General features: G+C 38.3%; 3 protein-coding genes across 12 annotated transcripts in view; 1 reads left to right on the top strand and 2 right to left on the bottom strand.

Moving 5' to 3' along the window:
- Positions 1-201: 201 nt before the first annotated feature.
- Positions 202-6054, bottom strand: vrtn (vertebrae development associated). The gene is made up of 3 exons (XM_088325279.1): positions 5802-6054; positions 3370-3683; positions 202-2017 (listed from the first exon to the last, which is right to left on the bottom strand). Exons 2-3 carry the CDS (start codon positions 3679-3681, stop codon positions 407-409), a joined length of 1923 nt encoding a protein of 640 aa, XP_088181405.1. The 5' UTR covers positions 3682-3683; positions 5802-6054; the 3' UTR covers positions 202-406.
- LOC148346045 (otoferlin-like) overlaps positions 6008-27656 on the top strand; it is a 113646-nt gene continuing 91997 nt past the window's right edge. For 5 of the 10 annotated variants that reach the window (XM_088325267.1, XM_088325271.1, XM_088325272.1 and 2 more), the window contains exons 1-3: positions 6009-6096; positions 8227-8284; positions 9732-9923. The gene's annotated coding sequence lies outside the window, so the exon portion shown is untranslated. Of the gene's footprint in view, positions 6097-8226; positions 8285-9731; positions 9924-27656 lie in introns of all 10 variants that reach the window. The other 5 variants (XM_088325269.1, XM_088325270.1, XM_088325268.1 and 2 more) reach the window with 2 other exon arrangements.
- On the bottom strand, positions 15227-20226 carry LOC148346047 (uncharacterized). Its single transcript, XM_088325282.1, has 7 exons — positions 20146-20226; positions 19824-20081; positions 17031-17327; positions 16900-16950; positions 16735-16839; positions 15526-15569; positions 15227-15447 (listed from the first exon to the last, which is right to left on the bottom strand). The coding sequence occupies exons 1-7, from the start codon at positions 20210-20212 to the stop codon at positions 15343-15345; spliced, it is 927 nt and encodes a 308-aa protein (XP_088181408.1). The 5' UTR covers positions 20213-20226; the 3' UTR covers positions 15227-15342.

Raw genomic sequence — 27656 nt, 5'->3', positions numbered from 1 at the left:
ACCACCAACCCACTATTGTTAGACTAAAACCAGATACTGAGAGATCCAGTCGTGGAATTTCTCCCCCAATGACATAAAACAACACTTCTGTGCAACATTTTATTTTCATACTTGGTGAGCACACATGTAACACTGGGCGAACCAAAAAAAGGTAGTTTTTAATTGCGAGGTAGACAAAATAACATTCAAGTGTCGTCACAGTGTGAGTTCTTTGGTGCAAGTCATTAAAGTGTTTATTAATTAGCAAAAACAAATGACCAACTAGAAAAAACCCTTGCTCAGTCAACGTGATATTCAAAAAAGCACACAACAACAAACGAAAACTAAACGGTGCCATGCAAGTAGTCCCGACTTTTGCCTGCAGGACCCTTGGCACCACCCGCGTCGAACCGTGCGCGAGTCAGCCTCAGCTGTGAACCAGCGACACCCCGTGATGCAATGCCCGCTTCCACATGTAATAAGTGGAGCGTGGCGTGAAAGGAAAGTGGGAGCGAAACTCTTTAAAGGTGGGGAAGGACTTCTCCTCGAAGCGCGTCTGCAGGAAAAGCTTGGCCTTGGCTTTGAAGTTGGCCAGTGTCACCACGTCCGCCGCAAGCCTTTGCGCTTCCGGCGAGGGGCCAGTTGGCACGAAGGGGGGCGTCGAGGTCGTCAACACGGTTGCCGGTGTTTCCATGATCTTTGGGGGATCAGTTATGATCGCCGTCCTCTTCGTGATGCTCCTTTTCCACAACCAGAAGAAGCAAAGAGATAAAGTGGGGAACTTCAGCTTGAACTTGCTCAAGGTCAATTTGGCTTTCTGCACCATGAGCTTGGCGAGCTCCCGGAGTTGTTTCTTGCTAACGTATGCCGCCCGGAAGCTGCTGTGCTGGCTCCTGCAGATTTTCAAACGCGGAGCGGAATCTCCGGCGCTCCGCCAGACCGGCGAGACGCTTTTTGGACTTTGGCTCTTGTCGCCGTCTGAACTGTCGGAGCTACTGGCTTTGTAGCCTCCTACGAACAACATAGCCTCCTTTCTCCAGTTGTAGTAGGTTGACCTAGAGATGCCGGGGAAGTTGCGCTTAAATATCCGGAAGGGGAGCGAGGCGTTGGTGGCGATGCAGTTTTGTAAGCAGCGCTTAGCTTGTTGCATGTGGGCGGCGCTCTGGGCACGTTCCAAGTCGGCTACACCCAGGCCGAACATGCCGGCCACGCCATCCCGCGGGTCCAACTCGTCCTGTCGGAGCTCGGGCGAGGACCAGGCTTCCTGTTCCGTGCTCTCGCCCGGGCTTACCTCGCCTGCCGAGGACGATGTGGAGAAAGTCCCACCTGATTTGAGGAGCTCTTGCTTCCAGTTGTAGTATGAAGAACGGGAGATAGTTGGGAAGAACTCCTTGAACTGGTGCAACGGGATCAGCTTCCCTTCCAGGTAGCAAGCCTGAAGGAAGAACTTGGCCTCGTACCGGGCTGTGGACTTCTTACAGTGCTCCTGCGACTGACTCTTCCAACGGTAGAAGGTCCTTTTGGTGATATTATACTTGTCCTTCAGACTCGGGTAGGAGAACTGGGAGTCTCGGCTGAGGAGTTCCTCGCTCTTTGAGCCCCTCGAAGCGAAGTCGCAGACACGAACCAGCGCCACAAAATGATCTTGTCTGAAAAGACTGCCCGACTGCAACTCGCCAGACCACATGATGTGCAGGGTCTGTGGTTCACATTCCTTGGGCCAAGTCCTGGGCCGAACAATCCTGTTGAAGTAGGACCGGATCTTGTGGTTGAACATAGGGTAGACAGAGTAGATGTTGACCTCCAAGACCGAAGCCAATGCGTAGACGTGCCACATGTTGGCGTACGAGTCGGGGAAGCATGAGGCCTTGACGTCTGCATCGAAGATAGCCTCCAGGACGCCAGCTGACAGTTTGGTCATGGCCTCAGACTCCTCGGCGCAGAGACTGAAGCGGACCGCCTGGAGCATCACCTTGGAGTCGATCATCCCGGACAGGTAGTACCTCTTCCACAGGACCATTTCCGCGACAGTCCTAACCTGGCGGTGTAAAAATCCATCTTTAAATGGTCCGACTGTCAAAGGTGGAGATAAACCCGTGACGTTGTCGACAAAAATGTAATAATAAAAAATCAACGATGAATTACGTTGTTGACTATTGTCGCCAACCATGTTTTTCCAACCGAGTGAGGCATCCCAACATGAATTAAAACTTTGCTGAGAGTTGACATACAAAGCGTCTTTGTCTTGAGCGATAACATACAGAAATAACAGCATCAGAATGTGTTCACCAATACTTCTAAAGTTTGGAAGCATTTTAGCCAGGATACTGTGAAATAAAAGACTACTTTCGAAGTTTGCAAAGCCAAGCTTGCATATCATAACAGTACCTCGGTGATGCACGAACATTTAAATAGAACAAGAAGACTGTTGAATGAAACGGAGTCTGCCTCTGTAAGATTCAAACAGCCATCAAGCAATACGGTTTTGATGACATATATGTGTAAATTTTGCTATAATCGAGAGCTTTAGCTTGATATTAAATGCAATGCCGCTCACAGAACAAAAGCCAGTTGTTAAAACAGTTTGATTTCAAACAGTTGAGAATTGTTAATTACTACGAGGCACACTTAAAAAGAAAAACCCAAGTTGTCCAGAAATTTGAAAGTGCGCCTTATTATATACATCCGTAAATTGCATAAAATTCCAGTTCCAATTATACAATACTGCATACGTTCGTTCTTCTGCCTTTCAGAAACGTACAGTGTAGTCCTTGAGTGCCCTCCTGTGGTTAACATGTTAATTGTTGGTTTCTAAAAGGAAATCAAAGATAATCGCAGAACTTTGTAAAGTATGAAAATGTACTGTGATGTTATTACTTGAATGAAGATGTATGTTTATGGTAAGGTTTTTGTACACAATTACTTACACTTCTTTTAATTGTTTAAAAATTATATTGCATACTGTAACAATTTTGTCTTTGGGAAAACATAAAGTGCCCCTTTGCGGTTGCATTTTAATTATTTGTTGCTAAAAACTATTTTAACGGTGAAACCAGATGTCTAAATATTAATTCATAAAAAGTTCTTTAATCTAAATGAATTTTTTATGCAACTCTGGCTCTTACCTTAATTTTAATTGAATGCACCTTAGTCCAGTTCACCTTAAATATGAAAAATATATCACATAAGACTATTTTTAAGGATGTACCTTATAGTCCTGTGTTTAGTATGTTCAATAAAAGATGTACTTTTCATTGCACCCATTTTTCTTGTGTTTATCATCATTTGTCACACCATTAATTCAACTTCATGCTGAATTAAAGAAAAACCAATATCCGGTGACGAGTCGACTATTGAAATAGTCGTCAGTTGCAGCCCTAACCTCCTCACCTGGAGCTCCAAGCTCAGTCCACTGTTCCCCACTAGCAGCATGCTAGCCGCGTCGAACAGCAGGTTCCCCTTCCCTTTGCACTGCAACGGCAAAAGATCGTCAGGGGCGTCAGGAGGGTATAAAGCCTGAGCCGCTTCGTCCACCCCGACCCACTCGGGGAAGCGCCGGCAGGGGAGGCGAGGCAGCGGGAAAGGGGCCAGGAGCCGGTCCACCTCCAGGGCCTTCAGGACCAGAGCATCCAGGCCCGAGCTCTCGGTGGCCTCCTGCAGCTCTCGCAGGATGGACAGCACCACCTCGTTCCTCTGGATCATGGCTGGGGGACATGGCGGGAGGGGGGTTTACTTTCCTCACATCGCTTTTAACAAGAAGTCTACTTGTAATCAATTTAGATATGAACTGTGAAGGAAAAACAGCGCTTCTCATATGAGTGTGGCTGATATTTTAATATGCACTAAAAAGTAGCATGAAAATAACAAAACTACAAACTGTTCATGTATATATTTTGAAAATTATTGATTACTGTTTGGGTTGAAATGTGCTTAAATCTTTTTTTTAAATTTGGTATTTATCAAAAACATTTTTATTTTTAATGTATATAAAATGAAAAAGTAGATATAAAACTAACAAACATTTATATGGGTATTGATTTTTTAATGTACTTTTTAAAACATTTATTTTAAAGCAAATATGTAACTTTTGGGGGATTTTTTTTTTGTTTTAGGTGAAAAGTAGCATCGATGCACTATGATATTACTAGCGTCTGGATTTACCTACACAACAAAATACCTATACATAAAATCTGATATTAGGTATTTATTCTTATTTCATCAATTGTAAATGTATTGTATGTAGTAATATAAGAGCTAGAACACAAAAACTAACCGTTTTAAAAACGAATTTTCTACTAAAATGAGAAAAACGTTTAAAATTAGCTAATTTAATATGGCAACTTGCATATAGTTTTAATCTATTTAAGATATTTTTCACCCAATGGGGGAATCAGATTTTTTTTTCCAATTTACATAAGTCAAGTCAAGTAATGTTTATTTGTATAGCCCTTACTAACAAAGAGTCTCAAAGGGCTGCACAGACCACAGATTGCAAACCAGACTATTATGACACCAACCCAAGATCTACATGAGGGCAAGGACAAACTCAAAAACCTCAACATGAGGAAAATGAAGTTGTTGAAAGTGCCCCTTTGTAGTTAAATTTAAATTATTTGTTGTTAAAATCTACTTTAGCGGTGAAACTAGATGTGATAATGTTTATTCATAAAAATATATTTAATCGAAATGTGTTTTTCTTGCTACACTGTCTCTTACCTTTGTTTTAATTGAATGCACCTTATAGTCAAGTGCATCTTAAATATTAAAAATATATCCCAAAATACTTTTTTTATGGATGCACCTTATAGTCCCGTACGGAAAATACAGTAATTCTTGTATAAAGTATGTTCAATAAAAGAGGTATTTTTCATTGCACACAAAGATAAATAGATAGAAATATAATACAGGAAAAAAGAACCAAAAGATAACACATAATTGTAATCTTTTGTGACTTTTTTAACTAAATAAGAAAATAAACATTTTTAAATTTAAATAACAATAAAAAGTCGTAATGTTTGTTTTTTAAAATAAAAAAATATACAAACATAAAAGCAGAAACAGAATTACAGTAAGTTGAATGATGATGAATTATAGTGGATGAGTCTGCAGTATCCTCTGCTTCAGGTGTGTTAGAGAAGGTAAAATGCGCTATAAGGAGGAACTAGAGGACTCATCAATTCAAGTTTTTTATATTTTAATTTCGTTTTGAGGGCCCCTAATTATGTATATTATTGTTATTTCCTTATCCAACACACCTAAATCAAATAATCAGCGTAAGGTGTCAGTATACGAATCATTTGCTTCAGGTGTGTTGGAGAAGGTACACCTAGAAAATTAACTGAGTTAGGGCCACAAAAGAGTTTATTAGATCTAGGGTGTTCTTAAATTATTTTAATAGAATTAGAACTGTCCTTGTTGTTATTAATAGCACTGTAGTTAACATTCTTTACAGAGAGATTAGACGCGAAACTCCAGGATAAATAAGTAATTAAAGACAAATGTAGACTGGCCTAAGTTAATAGAACATCAATGAAACGATAAAACTAGTGCAATGACATTAGCTGCAACACAAGAATGTTGATTTGATATCGATTATGTATACAGAGAGATATATAAACTTTAAAGTTACTTTTAATCATGCTGGAAACGTGACAAGTGATTCATCCGCGCAAGAATGTAGTTCGTCAAATACCGATCCTTATTTTTCGATTGTGCAAAAGTGTGCACCCTTGATCACACCATCATCTTGATCGAAATCTTGGGAATAAAACAAGGCAAAACATCGCAAACATTTCACGCGTGGGAGTAACGTGCAGACCAACCTGCGCAGGTGAAGTCGCGGAAGATTCCAACCGCAAAAGATGCTTGTGGGGGGGAAAAGTAACTTGCTCCCGCTGCCTCGTCCTTACTCCATTGCGTCCGTCAAAGGTGACAAAAACTCTTCAGGAAATTGTCCATCGGGTCAGGAAAAAGTGTCCCTCCTTCCTCCCACTTATTCATCCTCCCCCATGGTGGCGCAGTCAGGGTCAACTTCAACGTGAAGTGTTAACAAAAAGTATTGCTTCGCGCATGCGCAAAGATGCCGGCCTCGCGATCGCCATTTTCTACGATGTTGACGTACGTCCACTGTATATACTTGCCGAATTTACTTTCGTTGTTCGGGCTGAAATAGCAAAACATGGCTAACAATTTCTAACAGTATTACAAGAAGTGCAAATAATTGTTAATTAAAACGACAATTGGGATTTTATTTGGGTTTCCTGCATGACAGAAGACTTGAGATAAGCCTCGTTTCTAAACTTAACTTCATCAACCTCCTAAACTTTCGTAATTCTACGACGGTATGATTAAAACCCTCGCAATGTCTTACAAGAGAATAACAGCAATAATATCCCAAATGTTATATGTTATACATGGTTCTATTGGAACTATACTCATATTAACACCATAAACAGTTTTGCCATGTTAAAATGGAGGCGATGACGTCATTGTCGCATGATTCGCCGGCCATTTTTGAGAACACACTAAAAAACATGCCTGATCGAGGACAACATTTACTAGAGTACCACGAGATTATTGGCAATCCATGAGGATTTTATTGTCTACTACCAGCAATGTTCCCTCTAAACTGCGTGTGCCCAGAGCTTTTCCGCCACAAGAAAATCTAACCAGCTCACAAAAATGAGGGCCTGAAATTGCTATTTAAGAAGCGGATTAAGTCAAAGTTACAGTGCATGAAGGTAAAAATAAAAGGATTCCCCTGACGTTGTGTTCTAAATGCGGTATTTGTAAGTCAAGGTCGAAGTAGAACGAAGTTGAGTAAAGTCAGTAGTGTTTTTCGAGAATCGGCTTTTTCAGCTCTGCTCACTAAAAAGAACTGGCTCTTTCGGTTCCCAAACGGGTCTTCAGGTTGTTTTTGCTTCTTTAATCCCTACACAACCAAATATTATCTAAAATTATGCACAAAATGACTTAAAGGAAGGGGGGGGGGGGCAATAAAAAAATACCAAAATGAAAAAGTAGTGAAGAGCTCAGAAAAAAAGAAACAAAAAGAGAAAAAAAGAGCAGGAAAAATTCAGAAAAAAGCCAGAAAAAGAAACAAATAAAAGGAAATAGAGAACAAAAAAGCATGAAAAAAGTAACAGCTGGGAAAAAATAAACACAATAAGATTTTTTTTAAAAGAATTAAAAGAAAAGTAGATAAAAAACAAGGAAAAAGAAGAAAAAGTTTGTGTCGCGTTTAAATAATTTCCAATTATATCAAATCAATTTTGTTGCCAACATTGAACTTCCACTAAAAAAATGTAATTAAATACAGTTCTGTATCGTGCAACCGACTAAATAAGCCCCCCAAAATGTTAGTAGTATGCGACAAGATACCAGGAAAAAAAAAGTAATGGAAATCTTGTGAAAGATTTGTAAAAACAAATGACAATTGTAGGCCCTACAACCTTTGCAATAATACATTAGTCAATTCATTCAAAAGTGAAAACATTTTTTGCATTGCCGGAAACTCAGTACAATGTAACTTGATGTCAAGTTTTGGACATGTTTGATAATCGATTAGTTGCCACACTTGGGATTGCTGTTGCTCACTGTTGTTTCAAGCGTTGCTCACCGACTTTGTTTGAGCACTCAGACCCATAGAAAATTAGAGGGAACATTGACTACCAGTTACCAAGACGATCTGGGTTAGAGCAAAAATGGGCAAGATGAGATCGGTCTAAATATATATATTGTTTTCCTATTTACCCTACAAAAATTGTTATACACATCTCGAAATGATCAAAAATTGTATAAACCTCTTTGCAAATGCCCATATCTCGGAAACTATTGGATAGATCTTAATTAAACTACATAAACTTAATGTTGAAGGTCGTACGTTTTATTGGTTACATTATGTAAGTACAAATATTTGTTAGTTCTTCTGCAGATTTTCATACATGTTTCATGTGAGCCCAGCCTATGATTGCTCATGTCGAGTCAGTTTTTGAACTTGTGCCAAACTCGACGTAGTTTGGCTTTGTTACTAAAAACTAGAAAATCATCGTCTACTTTGAATTTATCCAGCATTTCAACACATACGTTTTTACGTTTTCGCTTTTCACCTTCCGTCAAGGCCTGAACAAGCTGCAGCTTGTAGGGTTTGAATCGTAATTGAAATTGCAATTGTTTTCTCAGAACTTGCCTGACTATTGTTTTTGGAATGTGGGTTTCCAAACTTGCTTTTTTTTAAACGTTCATCAGAGGACTACACAGGAGGGCCACTTTCTTTGCTGATGAGGATGGCTATCCAGCGATTTAGGTATGCATAAGAAGTCCTTTTTTTGAATTTCTTTTTATGCCAAGTCCTAATTTGTTTTGAGTCTGAGCATACTCTGACACACATAATATCTTTTCTAGCGAAGCGAACGACATTTCTTATTCTGGAAATATATGTTGTTGTTTTCTTTACAGAAGCTCTGAAAAATTGAGGTTAATCCAATTAAAATTGTCAAAATTATTGTCCTACAAAATGGGGTCAAACATTCTGGAACACCCTGTAATTATACGCATAAAATCAAATTTCTGAGGCAGATAATTTCCCCTTTGAATGCTTATTGAATTTTCGTATATTACCTTAGAAAGAAAAAAAAGCATAATTAAATTTGAATTGATTAAACTTTTCTATTTAAAAAACCTTTGCCGATTTTAAAAGAGGTAATATTTGCTAAATAATTTCACTGCTGGATGAACTGTCCAGACCCTAATAAATAGGTTTAGATTATATATTTGGTCTTTTGTGTTCACTTCAGTAATTTGGTACGGTGATTTCAACAGATTTGATGACCATCAAAACACTCTCCAGAATGAAAATGAGATGCAAAATTTTTTGAATGAAAAAAATAATCAAGTCACATTTGATTATTTTTACTGAAAATAAATCTGATGTATTCAATAATTTCATAATTAATCATATTAATTTTTTGTGGCTCCTTCTGAGCTTGCTTTGCTCTAAGGGTCGGTATAATGAAGCTCACAGCAGAATTTACATGTTTGTTTCATTAGCTGACCTTTTTGCCCATTTTTTTCTTATTTTACTGTATGTTTAACTTATTCCACTGAGATAAAATGTAACCTAAAATGAGCAAAACTATCTGATTACAGTTGATGTAAGATAATTTTGCTCATTTAAGTATATCTTGCCTATTTTAATAAAAAGGTCTAATTAGTACAAAATATCTACCAGAGGACAATTATACACGAAAATGGTGTGTATGTATATATATATATATATATATATATATATATATATATATATATATATATATATATATAGCAGTTGCCTACGGACACAAATTGCAGTGATCATTTACAGGATCAAGAACATTTACAGTAACTTGAGTATTGGCTTTCATACCATTTGTTTTCAATTATCAAGTGTGTTAAACACAAATGCTATTTGTTAGTTTATGCTGTATCAGCAAAATGATAACAATTTGACACATTAGTTGTTTTTACCTGTGTAAATGTTTTTTTTTCTTTACGTAACCTTGACAGTGAACTTCATATAGTGTCATTTTCTGTGATTGTGTTAATTATTTTGCTCATTAACGCAACCTCATGTCTCCTTTTCTAGATTTAGACAGTATCACAGTCTGTCAACAAAAGTCGATTTTGCGGATTGAAGCGGAAAGCGTTGAGACTGGGTGTGGAGCCTCAGCTTTTTTAACACCTCTTCCCTCTCGCTGCCTCTCTTGTGTCTTTTGCAGGATTTGGCTCATCAAGGTCCTTTTGTTCCATGCACAACCCCCCCCCCAAAACTCGGTCACACGCACGGCAGGGGACTGCAGCATTTGGCCCCCGCCGACCCGCCAGACGAGCTGGTGCCTGGCTAGGACTTGCTTCGCGGCTTTGACCTTATCAGTGGACCGTGTGATCTAACACGCACACACAATGTACAGGTGAGTAAATAAAGCTTGCAAGGTTTTCCGTGGTCGGACAGTCAATGAGGAAAAGTTTTGAAACAATGATGCAAGGGTTGTGCAAGGAGAGAAGCGCAAGAAGCACATCACTCGTACGCCAGAAAGCGTCACTGTGTTCCTTCACTGCCGGATTTTTCAGCCACCCCCGTCACAAAGTACATTGAAATTCATTGGAGGCATTTTTCTAATTGCGTTTACAGGATTTCAATAGATTCCGGTCAAGTCACATTTGTTTTGTAGCCCTTAATCACAAAATGTCTCAAAGGGGCGCACAGGTTACAATTACACCATACTCTAAATTCAAACCAATATGCGTGCAAGGAAAAACTCAACGTGATCAAAATAAGAAACATTGAGACCTCACAAGTGGTAATCCCCCTTCCACGATGACCAGGCTGCAATAGAGTTTGCATTGGGTAACAATACACAAAAAATAGTGAAAATCAATAAGAAAAACATAGGTAAGATGTAAAAATTTTGGCAGAAAGTGCTTGACCGCAACGATGCCTCAAGCCTATAAAATTGTCCAAAAAGTCCATGACACTAACGACGCAGCTTCCCATCTGCCGGCTGGTCGATGCAGATGTTGACACGCCTCAGGTCCAGGCGTGGTCTGCTGACTCCTCTCGATACGTCTTTCTCCCTCATTTCACCACCAGCCAGGTAGCCGGAAATGACAGACTTACAAACCTACGAAGTGGGAATCAACTGCTAACAAAAGGGTGTGCAGTTATGGTCAAACATATAACATTTCAACATTTTATGGAAAATGTATGCCGTATGTTTCTCCTGGTGTATATACAGTAATCCCTTGTTATTCCGGGGTTTACGTTCCCAAAAGAACCCGAAATAGAGGAAATCCGTAAAGTAGAAAACTTTATTCAAGTAGCCAAACAATAAAATGTGAACCGCGAGGGATTATAGTATACATCTTTTTTATATAATAGGTGAACGCATATTACAAAAAAATTACGTAAACATTATAAAAAAACGTTAACATTTAAATAATCAGAAAAGTAATTCTATTAAAAGCATGTATACAGTAATCCCTCGGTTATCGCGGTTAATGGGGACCAAAACCACCCACGAAAAGTGAAAATCCGCGAAGTAGCGACGCCCCTTCAAAAATGCTTAAAAAAAAAATTATATAAACACACACACATATATCTATCTATATATATATATATATATATATATATAGATATATATATATATATATATATATATATATAGATATATATATATAGATATATATATATATATATAGATATATATATATATATATATATATATATATATATAGATATATGTGTGTGTGTTTTTTTTTTTTTTTAAATTATTATTATTTTTTGGACCCGCGAAGCTCTGAACCGCGAACGTGGAACCGCGAAGTAGCGAGGTCCCACTGTATATAATGTATATATATCATCTCATCTCATTAGCTGCACCGCTTATCCTCAGTAGGGTCGCAGGGGTGCTGTAGCCCATCCCAGCAATCATCGGGCAGTGGGCAGGGGACACCCTGAACTGGTTGCCAGCCAATCGCAGGGCACACAGGGACAGACAACTCGCGCATTCACACCTAGGGACAATTTGGACCGGCCAATCCACCTGAAATGCATGTCTTTGGAATGTGGTAGGAAACCGGAGTGCCTGGAGGAGGTTTTCCATCAAACCTGGTGTGACAGCTTGTTAAATTATAAAGCGGCCCTTGCCTCTGCAAAATTGGCCTACCTTTCGAAGGTGATTGCGTCTCAAAAGAACAATCCCAAAGTCCTTTTTGACACTGTAGCATTGCTTACAAGGCAACAGACTATCGCAGATAATTCGACGCACTCTGCTCATGACTCAATGGTCTTCTTTACTAAGAAGATTCAATGCATACAGGAAGAAATTGCTAAAGACATTATTATACCACACATATTAACGTGCACCACAATTTCCTACTAGAACGGTTGGAAAAATGGATTGGTCTCTCAGGAACCGTCTTCTCGTGGTTCAGATCCTACCTCTCAGATAGGACGCACTGTGTTAAATATGGCGAAATGACATCTGAGCCCTTTAATGTTACCTGTGGTGTTCCGCAGGGTTCAGTGCTTGGCCCCCTTCTTTTCAGCATTTACATGCTTCCATTAGGTGATATTATTCGCAAGTACAATATCAGCTTCCACTGCTACGCAGACGACACTCAACTATATCTTCCGTTAGAGGAATCTCCCACACTAAACTGTGGAAATTTGGAGGCCTGCCTCATTGAGATAAAAGAGTGGATGTCACTCAATTTCTTGCGTCTTAACTCTGAAAAGACCGAAATGTTAGTCATTGGTCCATCTAAATGCCGTGACTTATTCTCAAAAACTGCTGTGAACATTGACAAATGTCACATCACACAGAGTTAAAAATTTAGGTGTCATATTTGACCCTGATCTATCCTTTGAAACGCATGTAAAGAAAATTACTAGAACCGCTTTCTTCCATCTTCGTAACATTGCTAAAATCCGTTCAATACTGTCTCAGTCGGATGCGGAAATTATAATTCATGCGTTTGTTACCCCCTGTCTCGATTACTGTAATGCACTACTCTCTGGTCTCCCGAAGTCTAGAATCAAGTCTCTTCAGCTGGTACAAAATGTCGCAGCGAGGCTTTTAACTAGGACAAAAAAGTACGATCACACAACACCGATTTTGGCTTACCTGCATTGGCTCCCAGTTAGCCTTAGATGTGATTTCAAGGTTCTCTTAGTATTATACAAAATCATACATGGACTTGCTCCCCCGTATCTTTCAGATCTGATTTCCCCCTATGTCCTGGTCCGAAGCCTACGATCTGAGAGTGCCGGTCTTCTGGTGATCCCAAGAGCAAAAAAGTGTTCTGTGAAGCCCTTTGAGACTCTTCGTGATTTAGGGCTGTACAAATAAAAATGACTTGACTTGACTTAACATACAAACTCCGCACAGGAAGTCCACTAGCTGGATTTGAACCCACACAGGAGGTTCCCAAGACCTTAGAACTGTGCCGCACACGCGCTAACCACTGCTCCGCCGTGCTGCCCCATATATATGTATATATATTCCATAAAAAAACAGAATATTTAAAAAGAAGCTTCTTCCTGTAAAAAAATGAAAGAAGAAAAGTTGTCCAATTTATTGTATAAACAAAAATTATTTTTTGTAATGTGGTTCACAAAGTACTTTGAAAATGTTTAAAGAGTGAAAAAACTGTTAAGGAAAGTTTGAAAAAGGGAAAATCAACAAAGAAAAAAAAGTTTGATTTCATTAACAAACGAATCCATGCTAAAAAAAGGTTTGAAAATAAGTTCCCCAAAAACATTAGAAAAATGTAGTCTTCAGAAAAGACATTCTTAAAAAGAATTCTGAGTAGCAGAACGTTTTAGTCCATATGAAATCAATGACTTTATTAGTGTATTATGATCATTTTTTAGCCTAAAAAAGAACTCAATGTTTTACAGTTGTGAATTATTTGTTATTTGTGCAATAATTAATCAAACAAAAAATATCAATCACAGTTGCAAAATATTTGATGCAACGGGACTTGAACCTAGATCGCAGTGGTAAGAGCACTGAGTCCTAACCATCAGACAGCTAGTGAAAGACATACAAAAAGGCATAAGATTATATCTCATTATCACACTATTTGTATTTACTGCACCAGAGACGAATGATGGAAACTGGATATACCAAAAGAAGTCGTTAAAGATCTAAATAAACACAAAAAAGGCACGACAAGGGAAAAAAACATTTAGTGTATCTGTTGATGAATCGGATTTTGAAGGACATTCAATAAATACATCAAAAGTTTTCAGTGTCAGCAAATGGTTTTAGTCATGGCTGCAGATATCCAACGTTTGTCACTCACAATGCTTGGTTTGAGCTAAGAAAAGGTTTTATACTCTTTTTTTTTTTTGGGATCAAGTTACAGGTGTGGGTTTTACACGAGTGAATATTTTAAACAAATTAAGACCGTAGATATCAAATCAAACAAATATAAGTAAGTTATATTTTCTGTTTGTTCTATTAGTTTGAGAACAGTCACGAATAACATTACCTTTTTGTCTTCTCTGTTCAAACGCTCCAACTCACCTAGGCCCTGCTCACTTGCACTCATGCAAGCGCACACACGCACGCATACACACCTCTCTTAAGTGTGGAGATGCACTGTGAACAACACAAGAGACTGACTAAAAAGCATTTAATATGCAAATTTTGCAACGCTTAGACCGGCTCCGGCAGTCTCTCGCGCCTGCTGAGACTGTGTCTGACTGTGTATGCGCCTGTTGCTGTTCAGACGTGACCATGTGTAAATTCAACCCATAGTTTGAGTCAAAGAAAGACAAATAAATGCCAATAAAGTCAAACTGTATCCAGGGTTAGTATGGGTGCTTGACATCCTTTAAAATGCTTGAATTTGACTGTTATTTTTTCAAGGTTTGAAAAGTGCTTGAATTTTCGGTGAAGTTCTTGTAAATGCTTAAAATTGTTGTCCTGTTTCGTAGCAATCTGAATTTATGAAAGTAATGAAGAAAAATAAAAGTAGTCTATTTAAAAATGATGCTGACAAGCCCCCACTGGTGGCTTCACCGTTGCATTTCTTCCCTTGTGATTAACGTCAGCTGGCATTAGTTTGTATGGCCTTGTCCTATGACGCGTCCTCGCCCCCTGTGGGTCGCGCCTAAGAGGACAGGGGCATACCTAAACGGAGCAATATAAAATGTGTATTAGTGCAAAGCTTATGTATGATCATGGACATTTATTATGGGCCAGGGTTGCATTTCCCAGTGGTAAATTGTGATGGGAATAACTTGCAACGCAAAATGTAGACAACATATTACCCAACAACTATATGGGGAGAGATTTTTCTCAACAATTTTTACACACGTATTGTTCAGATCCACACACATAATCACAATTTATTCAATATCTGAACATTATATGTCTTGAGATTGAGAAATGAACACACAAGATGAAAAATCGCATACGTGAATCACAGATATAATTTTGACAAAATAATGATTCACACCGGATTTCTTTTTTAACAGTACTGGTAAACTTAGAAATGTGGCTTTGAAAGTCCTTAAAAAGCGCTTATACTTGGCCGTGAAAAAGGTGTCTCATATGAAGGAAATAAATCACAAGTTGTCAACTTTATTTTACAAGAAAATCATTTGGAAGGAAAACTAAAACAAGAACAAAACGTTCACTTCTCTCCAGTGAGAAAACGGGAAATCTTAAAGTTTTTTTTTTTACAAAAAAGAGGAAGTGGTCTGTTGAGGTAGACAATTCAAATACTGTACATAATACAAAATACTATATCAACAAATCGAAAAAAGACATTTAGTCATGAGATATATCCTACATCCAAAAGAATGTACGCTAAGGACTAGTAGCGAATGCAGGCATATTCCGTATCTTGTCTGTTAGAGACAAATGAGCTCCCAGCACAAGCGGGCAGGACCACATCCGCGTAAACCACATCGTCCGCCACCTGTGGGGGACAAATAACTGGGTCAACGCACGATATATCAATAATGGTGGGCTTATTATTTATTTTTTTCCCCCTTACATGGTTGTGATTGGCCGACGGGAAGGAGGCCGCTGCAGGAACATCTGAAAGGATCATTTGTAAAATTGAATGAGTATGCTAACAGTTTAGCATTTTTCAGTATTTTGTAACAAAAAATCACTACCAAAATTGTCCAAGAGTATCCAAACAGATTAAAAAGAAAATATATGAATGTGTTTTAAAAAATGAAAACTCTAAAGATGCTCCTTTTGTTGATTAAACTAATTATTCCCGGGGCCCTCTGGATGTTCCTTGGGATATTGTGCATGTCAAAGTAATTGTCGAAAAGTTAAAATCCAGCCTCAGTCCCAGGTCAATGAGTTTTATGGGCACTACAGGCCTTAGTTGCCAAGCAAATATTGATTGAAGGAAGGAAGGATTATGAAATGGCTGTGCCACGGGTTAGGGACATAAGGCAAGCGAGCCAGAAATGGCTCTTTTGATGAGTACATTTGGCTCATATATATATATATATTTTTTTGTGGCTTTCCAATATGAATGTGTGCAAACACATGGAGTTGTATGTTTGGTCCGAAAAATATACGGGAACGTTTCAACTACAGTTTACACTCACAATGTTAAGTCAACAGACCTCCTCTTGGCTCCATGTCTCTTTTTCTCTTCAAACTCTTTTTAACATGGTTACCGTGGAGTACCTTGTCTAATCTTGTTGCATACTATATTTCAATACAATGTCATTAATGCCAATTTAATGAAAAGTCCTATTTCATAATATGCGCAAAAAATGTTCATTTTTGTCTTGTTTTTATTTTGATATTGCTCCACATCTGTATGTTTCTTGAGACTTCTAATCTACCTAATATTCTTAAATGAAATACTAATCAAATTAAAAACGGATGTTTTCTTTGAAAAATCAAGACCAAGAAATTTGAAGTAAAAAAATAGCGTAAAAAAATTATATACCATCAAAATACTGCTGATTTGTACTTCAATATATACATTTTTAGAATGTAAATTAAAATAGGGTATTATATTATTTTCAACAACTATAAAATAATTTTTGGGAAATACATTTCAAAAATATTGTAATACATTTACACCAAAAATGCACAAATAATCCATTTTAGTTCAATATAAAATATTTACATAAATTATTTAAAGATATATTTGAATAAATATCTTGGAAAAAAAATATTGAAAAAAGTATCAAATATTAAACATTGACAACAAAGTTGAATCGTGACTTACTCTCTGTCTTTCGTCGCCGGACAAAAACATACATGGCAGCCAAAGCGGTTAATGTGGCACATGCCAAAACGCCCACCACCACGCCCACTTGTCGTCTTCTGTTGCCTAGAAACATGGCATTAATGTCACTTCAGTGGCATACATTTATAAGAATCCCTTCCGTACCCTGAGATTCGTCTTCATCTACATCGATATTTCTTCTTCCCTTCCCTTTGGCTACTAAACGGGCAAAAAGACAATATTATATATTCATTTATTACAATATTGCGTACATTTTTTTAGGTGGTGATCCATACCTGGTACTTGTATTCGCACCTGCTCAGACCAAAACCTTTGCTGTCCCACGTCAGCCCGGCACCTGAACGCCTCGCTGCCAGGAGCTCGCAAGGTGACGGTCAAGGTGACATCACACCTGGAGTTTCGCACTAGGTGGTAGTTTGAGTTGTAGCTGACCTCTTGCCCTTCCCCATCCACCCATGTCAAGCTTACTTTAGGCAGTCGCCTTTTGTAGCAATGGTTCTGCGTCAAGTAAGATAGCAGAGTGCACTGGAATGACACTTCTGAGTCCGGCGCCACTTTGAAAGTGGGAACTTCTAAGAGAAGGCACAAAATAAAAGAAAATTCAAATTTTTTTTGCTACTTTAGACTTCTCAATAAACCATTCACAAACATTTTAATTAAAACAAGAGAATCTGGGTTCGTACGGGTGCTTAAAATCCTTGAAAATGCTTGAATTTTAATGTTGTATTTTCAGGGATTGAAAAGTGCTTGTAAATGCTTGACATAGTTGACACGTTTCAACAAGCCTGCTTAAAAATGATGCTGACACTGCTCTCTGTTGGCTTCGCCTTGCCATTGCATTACTTCCCTTTGTACGGATTTGTCCTATGAAGCGTCATCGCTCCCTATGGGTCGCACCCAAGAGGACAGATGCATGCTACACCTAAACAGGGAACTGTAATATGAGGGTTGGTGGAATGATTACGTGTTAATTATGGACATTTATTTAGGGCACTGAAAAAAAAAGGTAGCGTTTCCCAGTTTTAAGTTGTCATGGGTAGAACTTTTTGCAACTAAAAATATAAGATACATATTACTCTCATTTTTAATGGACAATTATATGAGGAGAGATTTGTCTCAAAAACAAATATATTCGCAATTTACTAAAGATCCAAAAATCATGTCTTGAGAAACTAACACGCAAGATTCAAATTCACATATATAAATCGCAGATATAATACTGGCTGTACAAAATACATAATTCACACCAACATTTATTCTTTTAGCAGCACGGCGGCGCAGTGGTTAGCGCGTTTGCGGCACAGTTCTGAGGTCGTGAGATCAAACCTCCTGTGTGGAGTTTGCCTGTTCTCCCCGTGCTTGCGTGGGTTTCCTCCGGGCACTCCGGTTTCCTCCCACATTCCAAAAACATGCATGTCAGGTTAATTAGCCGGTCCAAATTGTTCCTAGGTGTGAATGAGCGAGCGAATTGTCTGTCCCCGTGTGCCCTGTGACTGGCTGGCAACCAGTTCAGGGTCTCCTCTGCCCACTGCCCGAAGATAGTTGGGATGGGCTCCAGCACCCTGCGCGACCCTACTTAGGATAAGCGGTACAGATAATAGATGGATGGATTTATTCTTTTAATGATCCTGGCAGAAATTAAAATTTGTCTTTGAAAGTCTTAGAAACCCCAGTGTATAATTTGACTACAAGATGGCACTGTATTGTCTATTGCAAATAAAGAGGACGGCGTAGCAGAAAGATGCCAGACAACCATGGCGGCGACTTCTGGGTAGGGATTCCACGATGTAAAATTATAAACATTTCTTGACCTATGATTTTGAATCGAAATTCACATTGGCATGTAATTTTGCCTGATATTAAAACAAATGTTTTTTTTTTTTTGCGGATTGAAAGTTTGGTTTGTACCTCTAGGAGGCACTAAAGATTACACACTGTCCCTTTTAAAAGTGCTAGAATTTGGACAAGAAAAAGGTGTGCTAACCCTGAAAAATGTGACTTCATTGTTTTGTCGCAAATCCTAATGACCGGACTCTTATTCTAATAAATTAGTCATTGACCAGTAAAACTTTCTTAAAACTAGTTGTTGCGCGGTCCTTACTTCCTAGTTATCATTAATTCAACTCTGGTCTAATATGTTGGTATAACAGTTATTTTATGCTTCAACTCGCTGGGTGGTTAGCACGCAGCCCCACGGTGCGAAGGTCCAGGGTTCAATTCCAGCTCCCGCAGCCTCCCTGTGCCTGTGGGGGTTTCCTCTGGGCACTCCGTTTTCCTCCCACATTCCAAAAAACATGCATGTTAGGTTGATTGGCCGGTCCAAATTATCCTTAGGTGTGAAGGAGCGAGTGAATTGTCCTTCTCTATGTGTCCTGCGACTGGCTGGCAACCAGTTGAGGGAGTCCCCTGCCCACTACCCGAAGTTTGCTGGGGTGGGCTCCAGCACCCCTCGACCCTACTGAGGATAAGTGGTGCAGAAAAAGGATGGATGGAAATAATGCAAGTTTTAAATGAATCTGTCCATTCAATTAGTTGAGGATAGTAAAGGAAAAAAAAATAGAATCAAGTAAGTCCTCCTTTGTGTAGTGCCAACATTTATCAGTTTTCATCTTTTGTTGAATGAGATTTGATACATTCAAAGTGATGGAAGTATTAGAAATTAAAGTTCTCAGAGTGAATACATTTTTGATCTCAGATTCCCTGCTTATTGAACATTGTTGTTTTTCCTTTTGCAAAAAAATAAAAAAACACTATTTTTACTTAATATGTAAACAGACTAACTACTTTTGTTGAAAGAGTTGTGTTTAAAATATATATCTTTTGCCTTTTATTCAATTAAAATAATGACATTTCAGCCAAATATATATATATATATATATATATATATATATATATATATCGTATCATAATTTGATGATTTATAACTTAAAGATTTCTCATAAAATCCAGAATGTTTTTTTCCAATCCAAACCTATGAAAATACACCCCAAACTACTATTCTGACTTTATTCTCATGAATGGTATGTATTTGTCTACTTTTAATGCACCTGCTGTGCGTCTCAACTGACCGTTTTGCAATCTGAAGGCAAAGTCCGTCGTTCTGCAATAATGACGTCCAACGTTGTTGTCAGTCAAACGTCGAAGCCTTTCTGTGCATCTTGGATCCCCCTCGCTGACCAGTGCTGCATTCAGGATCTCCCCGTTGCTGGTTATTGCAACATCGACGAGCTCCGTTGTCAGGGGAAATCTCCAAACGTAGAAGCAAACCATACTGGTACACGGATAGGCAAGTGCCAAACTGGCCGTTTCACTGTCGGCGTTGGTGCCTGCAAGACAGACGTGTGTGCAAGATCAGTAGAAAACTTTTTTTGTTTTTTTTAGTAGCCCTACCTGTGATGAGAAGAAGCAGTAGCAGCCTCATAAAGCCCATGAAGCCTCTTGTGAAGCTTCCAAGCATCTTGACTGCGTGTGCTTAAGTGCCCAAGTTTTTGGTCACTTATTCTATGTTAGTTCCTATCTTGTAGTAATTCCTGCATGCAACTTCCTCAAACTAGGAGCAAACTGACATCTTGCAAGACAGCATTGAACACATTTTTTACAACTAAAATATTATTTGTTTTTCATAATTTATCTGAGATTTAAATTGTACAGTGCTGCCTTAAAATGCCATTTTTTATTAAGTTATTTTGGTCATATAAATAATTGCAAAAATAAATAACCCACTTCACTTATTAAATGTTTTGCTCCCATCTAGTGGTGGGGGTAACAAGCACAAAGGAATTTTGAGAGTATGGGAAGACGAAAAAAAAGGAGAATAATGTGTTTTCACAGTATTAAGCAGACGTCAGGTCTTGGTCTGAGACCGGGTGGAAATATATTTTGGCCTGGAGGGGGATAGTCACCACCAGGTTAAGGGATCCAACCAATCAACCACTCAACCAACTAGCAATAGAAAATTGAAGGTAAACTCGGACACTAGATGGCAGTAGAATGTTTTAAGGGTTTTTAAAAGCGTACGTTAAATAAATCCAACAATATCCACCAGTAAGGACGTTAGGCCTTGAACTATATATAATTGATCCTTGCACCAAAAAAAATGAAAATATTAATTTGTTTTATTTTGCAGTGTTTTTATTGAAATTAACAAAAAAACATTTTTTAGAACACTTTATAAGTTATCTTAATTTATAAAACATTTTTGTTTTACTATTTTTATCATGCTCCAAACTGCAAAAATCCCGTTAAAAATTGATGAACACAAACTTTTTTTAGCCATAAAAGTGTCTTTCAAATGAGAGGCTGAGGTGCAGATTTTTTTTTCCACATAAGATTTATAAAGTACAAGTGCCAGGTTCTGATTGTTTTTATAAAGGGGATGCAAAATCCCCCTTGATTAGCCTGACAAAAAGAAAGGAAGTAGTTTAAAACGGTAGGGTGTAACCACGGATGGCAAGGTCTTCACGGTTATGCAACCTTTAAGGATGTCGTCCAGACAGCAGTGTAATAAAATGCTGCTGAATTTGGGGGTTGCTGAGGTTAAGATGGGGTAAATTTACATCTTTTAGATTTAATAGATTGGCTTAAAACTAATTAGATAGATAGATAGATAGATAGATAGATAGATAGATAGATAGATAGATACTTTGTTCATCCCCGAAGGGAAATTTACATTTCCAGCAGCATCCCTGAGCTGAGAACAATCGAGAACAATCGAAAATAACACGGGAGCTGCTGGAGTGGCTGCCATTCGTGACGGCGCCGGAAGAAAAGATTCAATTTGAATCATGTACAAACAAACAAACAATTGAATCATGTAATTATAATGTTATCATAAGAGTTCTATTTGAGCTATTTTTCTCATCCAACCAAGTAGATCTGGAATTAACATTCATCTTGAATTTAATCAGTGGGCCGATATTTTTTCATGAAAGAAATTATTTTGTGCCCTAATGCAACACACATTTGATAAAAAATAAGATAAGTAAAATGTACTTCAATTGCACCAAATTTTTCCTACAAATGTTTTTTTTTTAATCTTATTTGAGTTGGCGTCCAAGTGACTCATAGCTTCATTTTGGCCCCTCACAGAGATTATCTAATGGTCAAAGAATCTTCATCTGTGCTTTTGCCAACAGTGGCGCAATCGCGGCGAGTATGCGTGAGCTGACACACTTAAAAGTACAATACAAGTGATGATCAGAGAGCTTGTGAATGATCATTTATTGCAGATGCACTGTTTGGAACAAACACTTTGATGACAATCAGGCAATATGTTTTTGACCTTGATCACCCTAACACGACATTTTGCTTTCTTTCGACTTCCAGTTGACAGAAAGAGAGTGAGCTCATGCTCCCGAGACTAAATGGTGCAAGAACCGCGCAAGATCTTTTTCATTATTGCCGTCTGCTATGTTTCATTGTCTGTCTAAACATATGTCCACATGGAAAGGCTCTTGAAGCATGGTTGTCGCGGAAAAGATGAGTGCGTCACAACAAAAAGAGTTTTGTCACAGTGAAAAAAGGAGGTAAATTAGAGGTCATTTCATTCACATAGCTATGGAATTACAGTGGTGGCTCAGCTTTCAAACTTAATCCATACTAGTTTGGAGGTCAAAGACTGATTTGTCCGAGGTCTTAATGTATTTTTCACGTAAGAAACAATGGTAAACTCGATAATTCGTTCCGCCAATATGAAAAGTGTACTTTTTTTCCTCAATAGAAAAAATGCAATTTAGCCCTGAACTGGTCGATGTATGTAATATTTACATTTACTAAAAATGATAACACCAAAATAAAATAACTTTTTTTACAATTTATATACCTTTGGAATGCCGTGTGATGGCATCTTAGTTTCCTCCTGTTTATCTATGCCATCATTTTATTTTAAACATAAACACCGATCTTATTGCAATCAAACAATTGCTGAGGAACAGACTATTTAACCTTAATGTGTTTGGTGTAATCGGTGATGTATTTATTGACAGCCTTTTAGTCTTAACTTGCCACCTCTCCATGTGTAGTCTCATGACCTCCTCGAGTCCATGATTTTGTTCACCCAGTAATGGTCCTGGAATCTCAGACAGCTCTTGGTCGTACTGCGGAATAATTACAATAACTTCTTTTTACTTTAAGGTACTTTGTTGACAATTCTGTCAGTTCTCTGATCATTTCTCACTCTGGCCTTGTGTTTGCATCTGGTTAACTCTTCCAGACACGAGCACCGTATAAGTAGAATATTACTTGTGTTTTTCTGGATATTAGGTCCCTGCTTAAACTTTTCAAACCAGCCATCACTGGTTTTAAAAGTAAAGCCTTTTCATCACTTTCAACATCCTCGTCGCTGCTCTTATCCGGATATAGTTGGTGTAGGTCAGAGAGGTTAGAAAGGTAAGGCACCACTGTATTTCTCTTTAAATCAATACACATCCTGCCAGGATATTTTCCATTCAGTTCTCCAGAACAGACCCAATGCATCAAAGGGTTCTCGCCTCAACTAATTTCACACTCTCTTCGCGACATAGTTCAAAATTGATGATCCATGTGGCTTTCTCTCTCTTTCCATTCTGTCATAGCCAGTTTGGATGGCAGCGTTATGTCTGTAAGTTATACGACTGAAAAATAGCAACCAACATTCGTCTAAACACTCAGGTGCTTTAATTCAAGTTGACAATTAAGGACTTGCACAGAAGCAGCATATCGCTTGAAAACAATCCATATAGGAGATAAGGTCAAGTTTACCAGGCCATAAAATATATTTGAAGTCTCTTTGTGACATGACCGTCCCACAAAACGACTTTCCTCATCAAGGCCGTTGCTATGGGATTTTTTCCGTAGCTGGCTGTTAGATTTAGCCCTACCAAGTTACGAAAAGCAGGCAGCATATCCTGTCAGGTTACATTTCAACACCCCAGTGAGGTCTAGATTCTAACTTCGGACAGTGTCAGGGTTTTTACAGTTTTGCTTTTGTATTGCACACCATTGAAAGGTCAGAAGTAGATTGACATTTTTTGTGTCAGTCTCACTTTTTCACAGATTTTTAATTTTTTAGAAGAAAAAATACAAAAGTAACGACCTGCATAAGTGTTTCCAAATTTGCTTCTTATTCACCAGAGAGGTTCTAACTTGATAGAATGTCTCATTCCTCTACCTTTCATACCTACTGAATGTTTTTGTAAAATTCATACTTCACTTTCTGCTTACTTTTTCACTTAAGTTACAAATAAAAATCGCTAAACTTCAAATAATCAAAAACGAAACCACTTGTTTAGCACTCTTAAGATTATATGCAAGCTCAAAGGGAAATTTACTAAAAAGACCCTTTTTATTAGCATGACATCAGTGAGACACGAGTTTAAAAATTCGCGCAATTGATAATTTCCAGATCCTTTTTATTGTTCTGTGGGCTTTTGTTTCATCATATTTTAGACTCGTGCTTTGGGTCAAAGCTGGCAGGGCTAAATCGAAACATTGTTAAAAGGCTCCAGATGTCTTCTCGTGCACTTTAAAGCCCACTACATAGTTGGAAAACTAATGAAAGAAAAATAATCATAAAAATGTCGTAAAAGCTGTGTTCAGTACTTATTTATCCCTGCTGATCCCGTGCCAGTTGCACATTTAATTTGACTTGGTCTACTTGAGCTGTTAATGATGATCAGCGCCCCAAAAAATCATTTGTGCAGTCCATCACACCATCTTTTTTTCATAAGCCATTGACAAGATTTTTTGGGGGAGTACACATCGTGTCAAGGAGTGATTAATGCCCTGGGAAATTTTCAAAAGTTTTTTATTACAAGTCGACACTTAAAAAAAGGTCAGAGTGATTCAAGCAATAATTTAAAAAACAAGTCAAAATATTTTGAAAAAAAGTACCTGTTAAGAGACAAACATTTGTTTCTATATACAGGTCCTTCTCAAAGAATTAGCATATTGTGATAAAGTTCATTATATTCTGTAATGTACAGATTAACATTAGACTTTCATATATTTTAGAAATATTACAACTAAATTCGTTAAAGCCTGCGGCACAGCGGATGGGTGGTTAGCGCACAGCCCCACGGTGCAGAGGTTCTGTGTTCAAGTCCAGCTGCTGCAACTTCCCTGTGTGGAGTTTGCAAGTTCTCCCCGTGCCTGCGTGGGTTTCCTCCGTGCACTCCAGTTTCCTCCCACATCCCAAAAACATGCATTTCAGGTTAATCGACCGGTGCAAATCGTCCCTAGGTGTGAATGAGCGAGTGAGTTGTCTGTCTCTGTGTGCCCTGCGACTGGCTGGCAACCAGTTCAGGGTGTCCCTTGCCCACTGCCCTGAGATAGCTGGGAGGGGCTCCAACACCCCGCGAACCCTACTGAGGATAAGCAGTGCAGACCCTGGATAGATGGATAGTTCAAGCCTTTTATTGTTTTGATATTGATGATTTTGGCAAAATAGAAAGGTAAAACATAAAAATTCCTATTCCAAATAATATATATATTTCATCTCACCAATAAAAAAAGTGTTTTTATTTTCAAACAAAATCAACTTCGGAATAATTATGTTCAGTTACGCACTCAAGCCTTTTGCAGAAATGACTACTTCAATGTGGTGTGGCATCGAGGTAATCAGCCTGTGGCACTGCTAAGGTGTAATGGAGGCCCAGGACGCTTCAATAGCGACCTTAAGCTCATCCACAGTCCTGCGTCTGGTGTTTCTCAACTTCTTCTTCACACCAATCGAGCACTGTAACACCATGGTCAGTAAACCATTTACCAGCGGTTTTGGCACTGTGAGCAGGTGCCAGGTCGTGCTGAGAAAAAAGCTCTTCACCTCCACAAAGCTTTTTAGCAGATATAGGCATGAAATGCTCCAAAATCTCTTGATGGCAAGCTGCATTGACCCTGCCCCTGATAAACCCAGTGCACCAACACTAGCAGCTGACATGGCGCCCAGACCATCATTGACTGTGGGTACTTGACACGACATCGGGCATTTTAGCATTTCCTCCTCCTCAGTCTCCCTCCGGACACTGACACCTTGATTTCCAAAGGACTTGCAAAATTTGTTTTCATCCAAAAAAGTACTTTGCTCCACTGAGCAACAGTCCAGTGTTGCTTCTCTTGCGCCCAGGTCAGCAGTTTCTGCCGCTGTTTCTGGTTCAAAAGTTGCTTGACCTGGGGAATGCAGACCCTGTAGCCCATTTCCTGCATATGCCTGTGCACTGTGGCTCTGGATGCTTCTACTTGCTTCTTAAGATCTGGAATCGGCCGTTTTCCCCAATTTTCCTCAGGATCAGGTCACCTCTTCTGGTTGTGCAGCTTTTTCTGCCACACTTTTTTTTTTCCACTGAGGTGCCTCGATACAGCACTCTGGAAACAGCCTATTCACTCAGAGATTTTTTTTTTCTACAAAACAGTTAAAACAATATAAATATAATTAAAAATAGTAACATGAGATTTACTTGATTAAATTTTCTTGTTCTTGTAACAAAATGTATATCCTAATGTAGTATTTGTCTTTTTCTAACAGAAAAAGCAATTCAAAATATGGGAGTAAAATGTTTTGGAATCTATTTAAATTATAAAAAAATGTTTTCATTATTATAGTGTTAAACATTTTTTTATCTTACCAAAAATAAAAAGTGATTTAAAAAATACATGGATAATAATATAAAAAACACAAAGATTTCTAAGCGTTTTTTTTTTTTTTTTTTTTTTTTTCAGTCTAGAATTTTGCAGGCTATATTTTTATGAAAAAAAACTGGAGCTTCAAGTAAAACATCTGTTGTCAACTCTGAGGATTTAAATACATTTCCTGCTGTCTTTTCCTTTCTTTGTCAAAAGCTTTGCTGTTATTATTGAAGATTTACACTACGAAGTCCATTTCTTCCAGACCAAACTGTGACCCACTTAGGGATATTATAAATTAAAACACACAACATGTGTTCACACACACATTCCTTAATCAGTGGGATAAAAAATACAGTGGAAAGGTACTCACTACTCACAGTGATGCCAAAGTGACGCTTTGAGAAAAAAAACACCCCAAAATCTTGCTGATGCTAATGTAGGAGCCACGTGTGGAAAGTAAGCCCAGGCCTGGACTTAATCAAGCCAGCATGGCCTCTCCGTCTTTTTTCTCCCCGCAAAAAAAACTGCATTTTGCAGACCTTGAACTCGCCTCGCGCCGCTTGAAAACTATTATGCTCGCGCAGACAGATTTTGGAAAAGATCACTTAAAAGCAAGTGTCATCTTGACGGGTTCTGGCCAAGCTGGGGCTAATCAGACGTCAACACTGTCAGGCCAAGTTCCTTGTCATCGGTGAGTCGATTTCTCGAGGGCAAAGACCACCATGATTAGATCAAAAGAGAAAAATATGGCTTAAAAGTGTAATATGTGGACGTAATGAACTGATATTTGTTTATTGCTAGCTTGTCTTGTTGATGTCAAAGTGAATCAAATACGTTTGAAAAACTGATTATAATTTTGCTTTGAAACACGTTTTCCCAAAGATAAATCCTGAAACGCAGACTGCCCTCATTAGGAAGCAATACCGATTCTTAATCAGAAATTGGGGGCGTGCGTTATACACAAATAAATACGGTATTTCCTCCACACCCTTCGCACCTTTTTAAGGCCTGACCCAATTGAATGCCTTTGAGTTTTTCAATGTTGAATAATTCAAATGAAGCTATTTTAGTGGTATATTACCTGGCCAACAGGTTGGCAGTATTATAATTTGAAACACATAAGTTTTACATACTTACTATTAGTGACTCAGTGATCTGAAGTAAAAAAAATGCATTGTATAAAAAAAAAAACAGATTAGTGTAATATTGTACCTCTTCTGTATATGTGTTGCTGCACGTTTTGTGTTCAAGGTAAAACGATATACATGTAATGAGCTGTCTCCTCTCTTCTGTATGTTTTT

This window comes from Urocampus carinirostris, chromosome 20, assembly GCF_059441175.1.
Source record: "Urocampus carinirostris isolate Australia breed hairy pipefish chromosome 20, RoL_Ucar_1.0, whole genome shotgun sequence".
In the NCBI taxonomy this organism is placed as follows: Eukaryota; Metazoa; Chordata; class Actinopteri; order Syngnathiformes; family Syngnathidae; genus Urocampus; species Urocampus carinirostris.
The sequence above is the reverse complement of the archived record's forward strand: the minus strand, read 5'-3'. Positions and strand labels throughout refer to the sequence as shown.

Coding starts and splice junctions, on each gene's coding strand:
- vrtn (XM_088325279.1), bottom strand. CDS start 3,681: ATGATCCAGAGGAACGAGGTGGTGCTGTCCATCCTGCGAGAGCTGCAG. Junction 2,018..3,369: donor GACTGAGCTTGGAGCTCCAG/GTGAGGAGGTTA, acceptor TTACACCGCCAG/GTTAGGACTGTCGCGGAAAT.
- LOC148346047 (XM_088325282.1), bottom strand. CDS start 20,212: ATGCTTGGAAGCTTCACAAGAGGCTTCATGGGCTTTATGAGGCTGCTA. Junction 17,328..19,823: donor TGCCTTCAGATTGCAAAACG/GTCAGTTGAGAC, acceptor GCCTTCTCTTAG/AAGTTCCCACTTTCAAAGTG. Junction 15,448..15,525: donor CGTCGGCCAATCACAACCAT/GTAAGGGGGAAA, acceptor TGTCCCCCACAG/GTGGCGGACGATGTGGTTTA.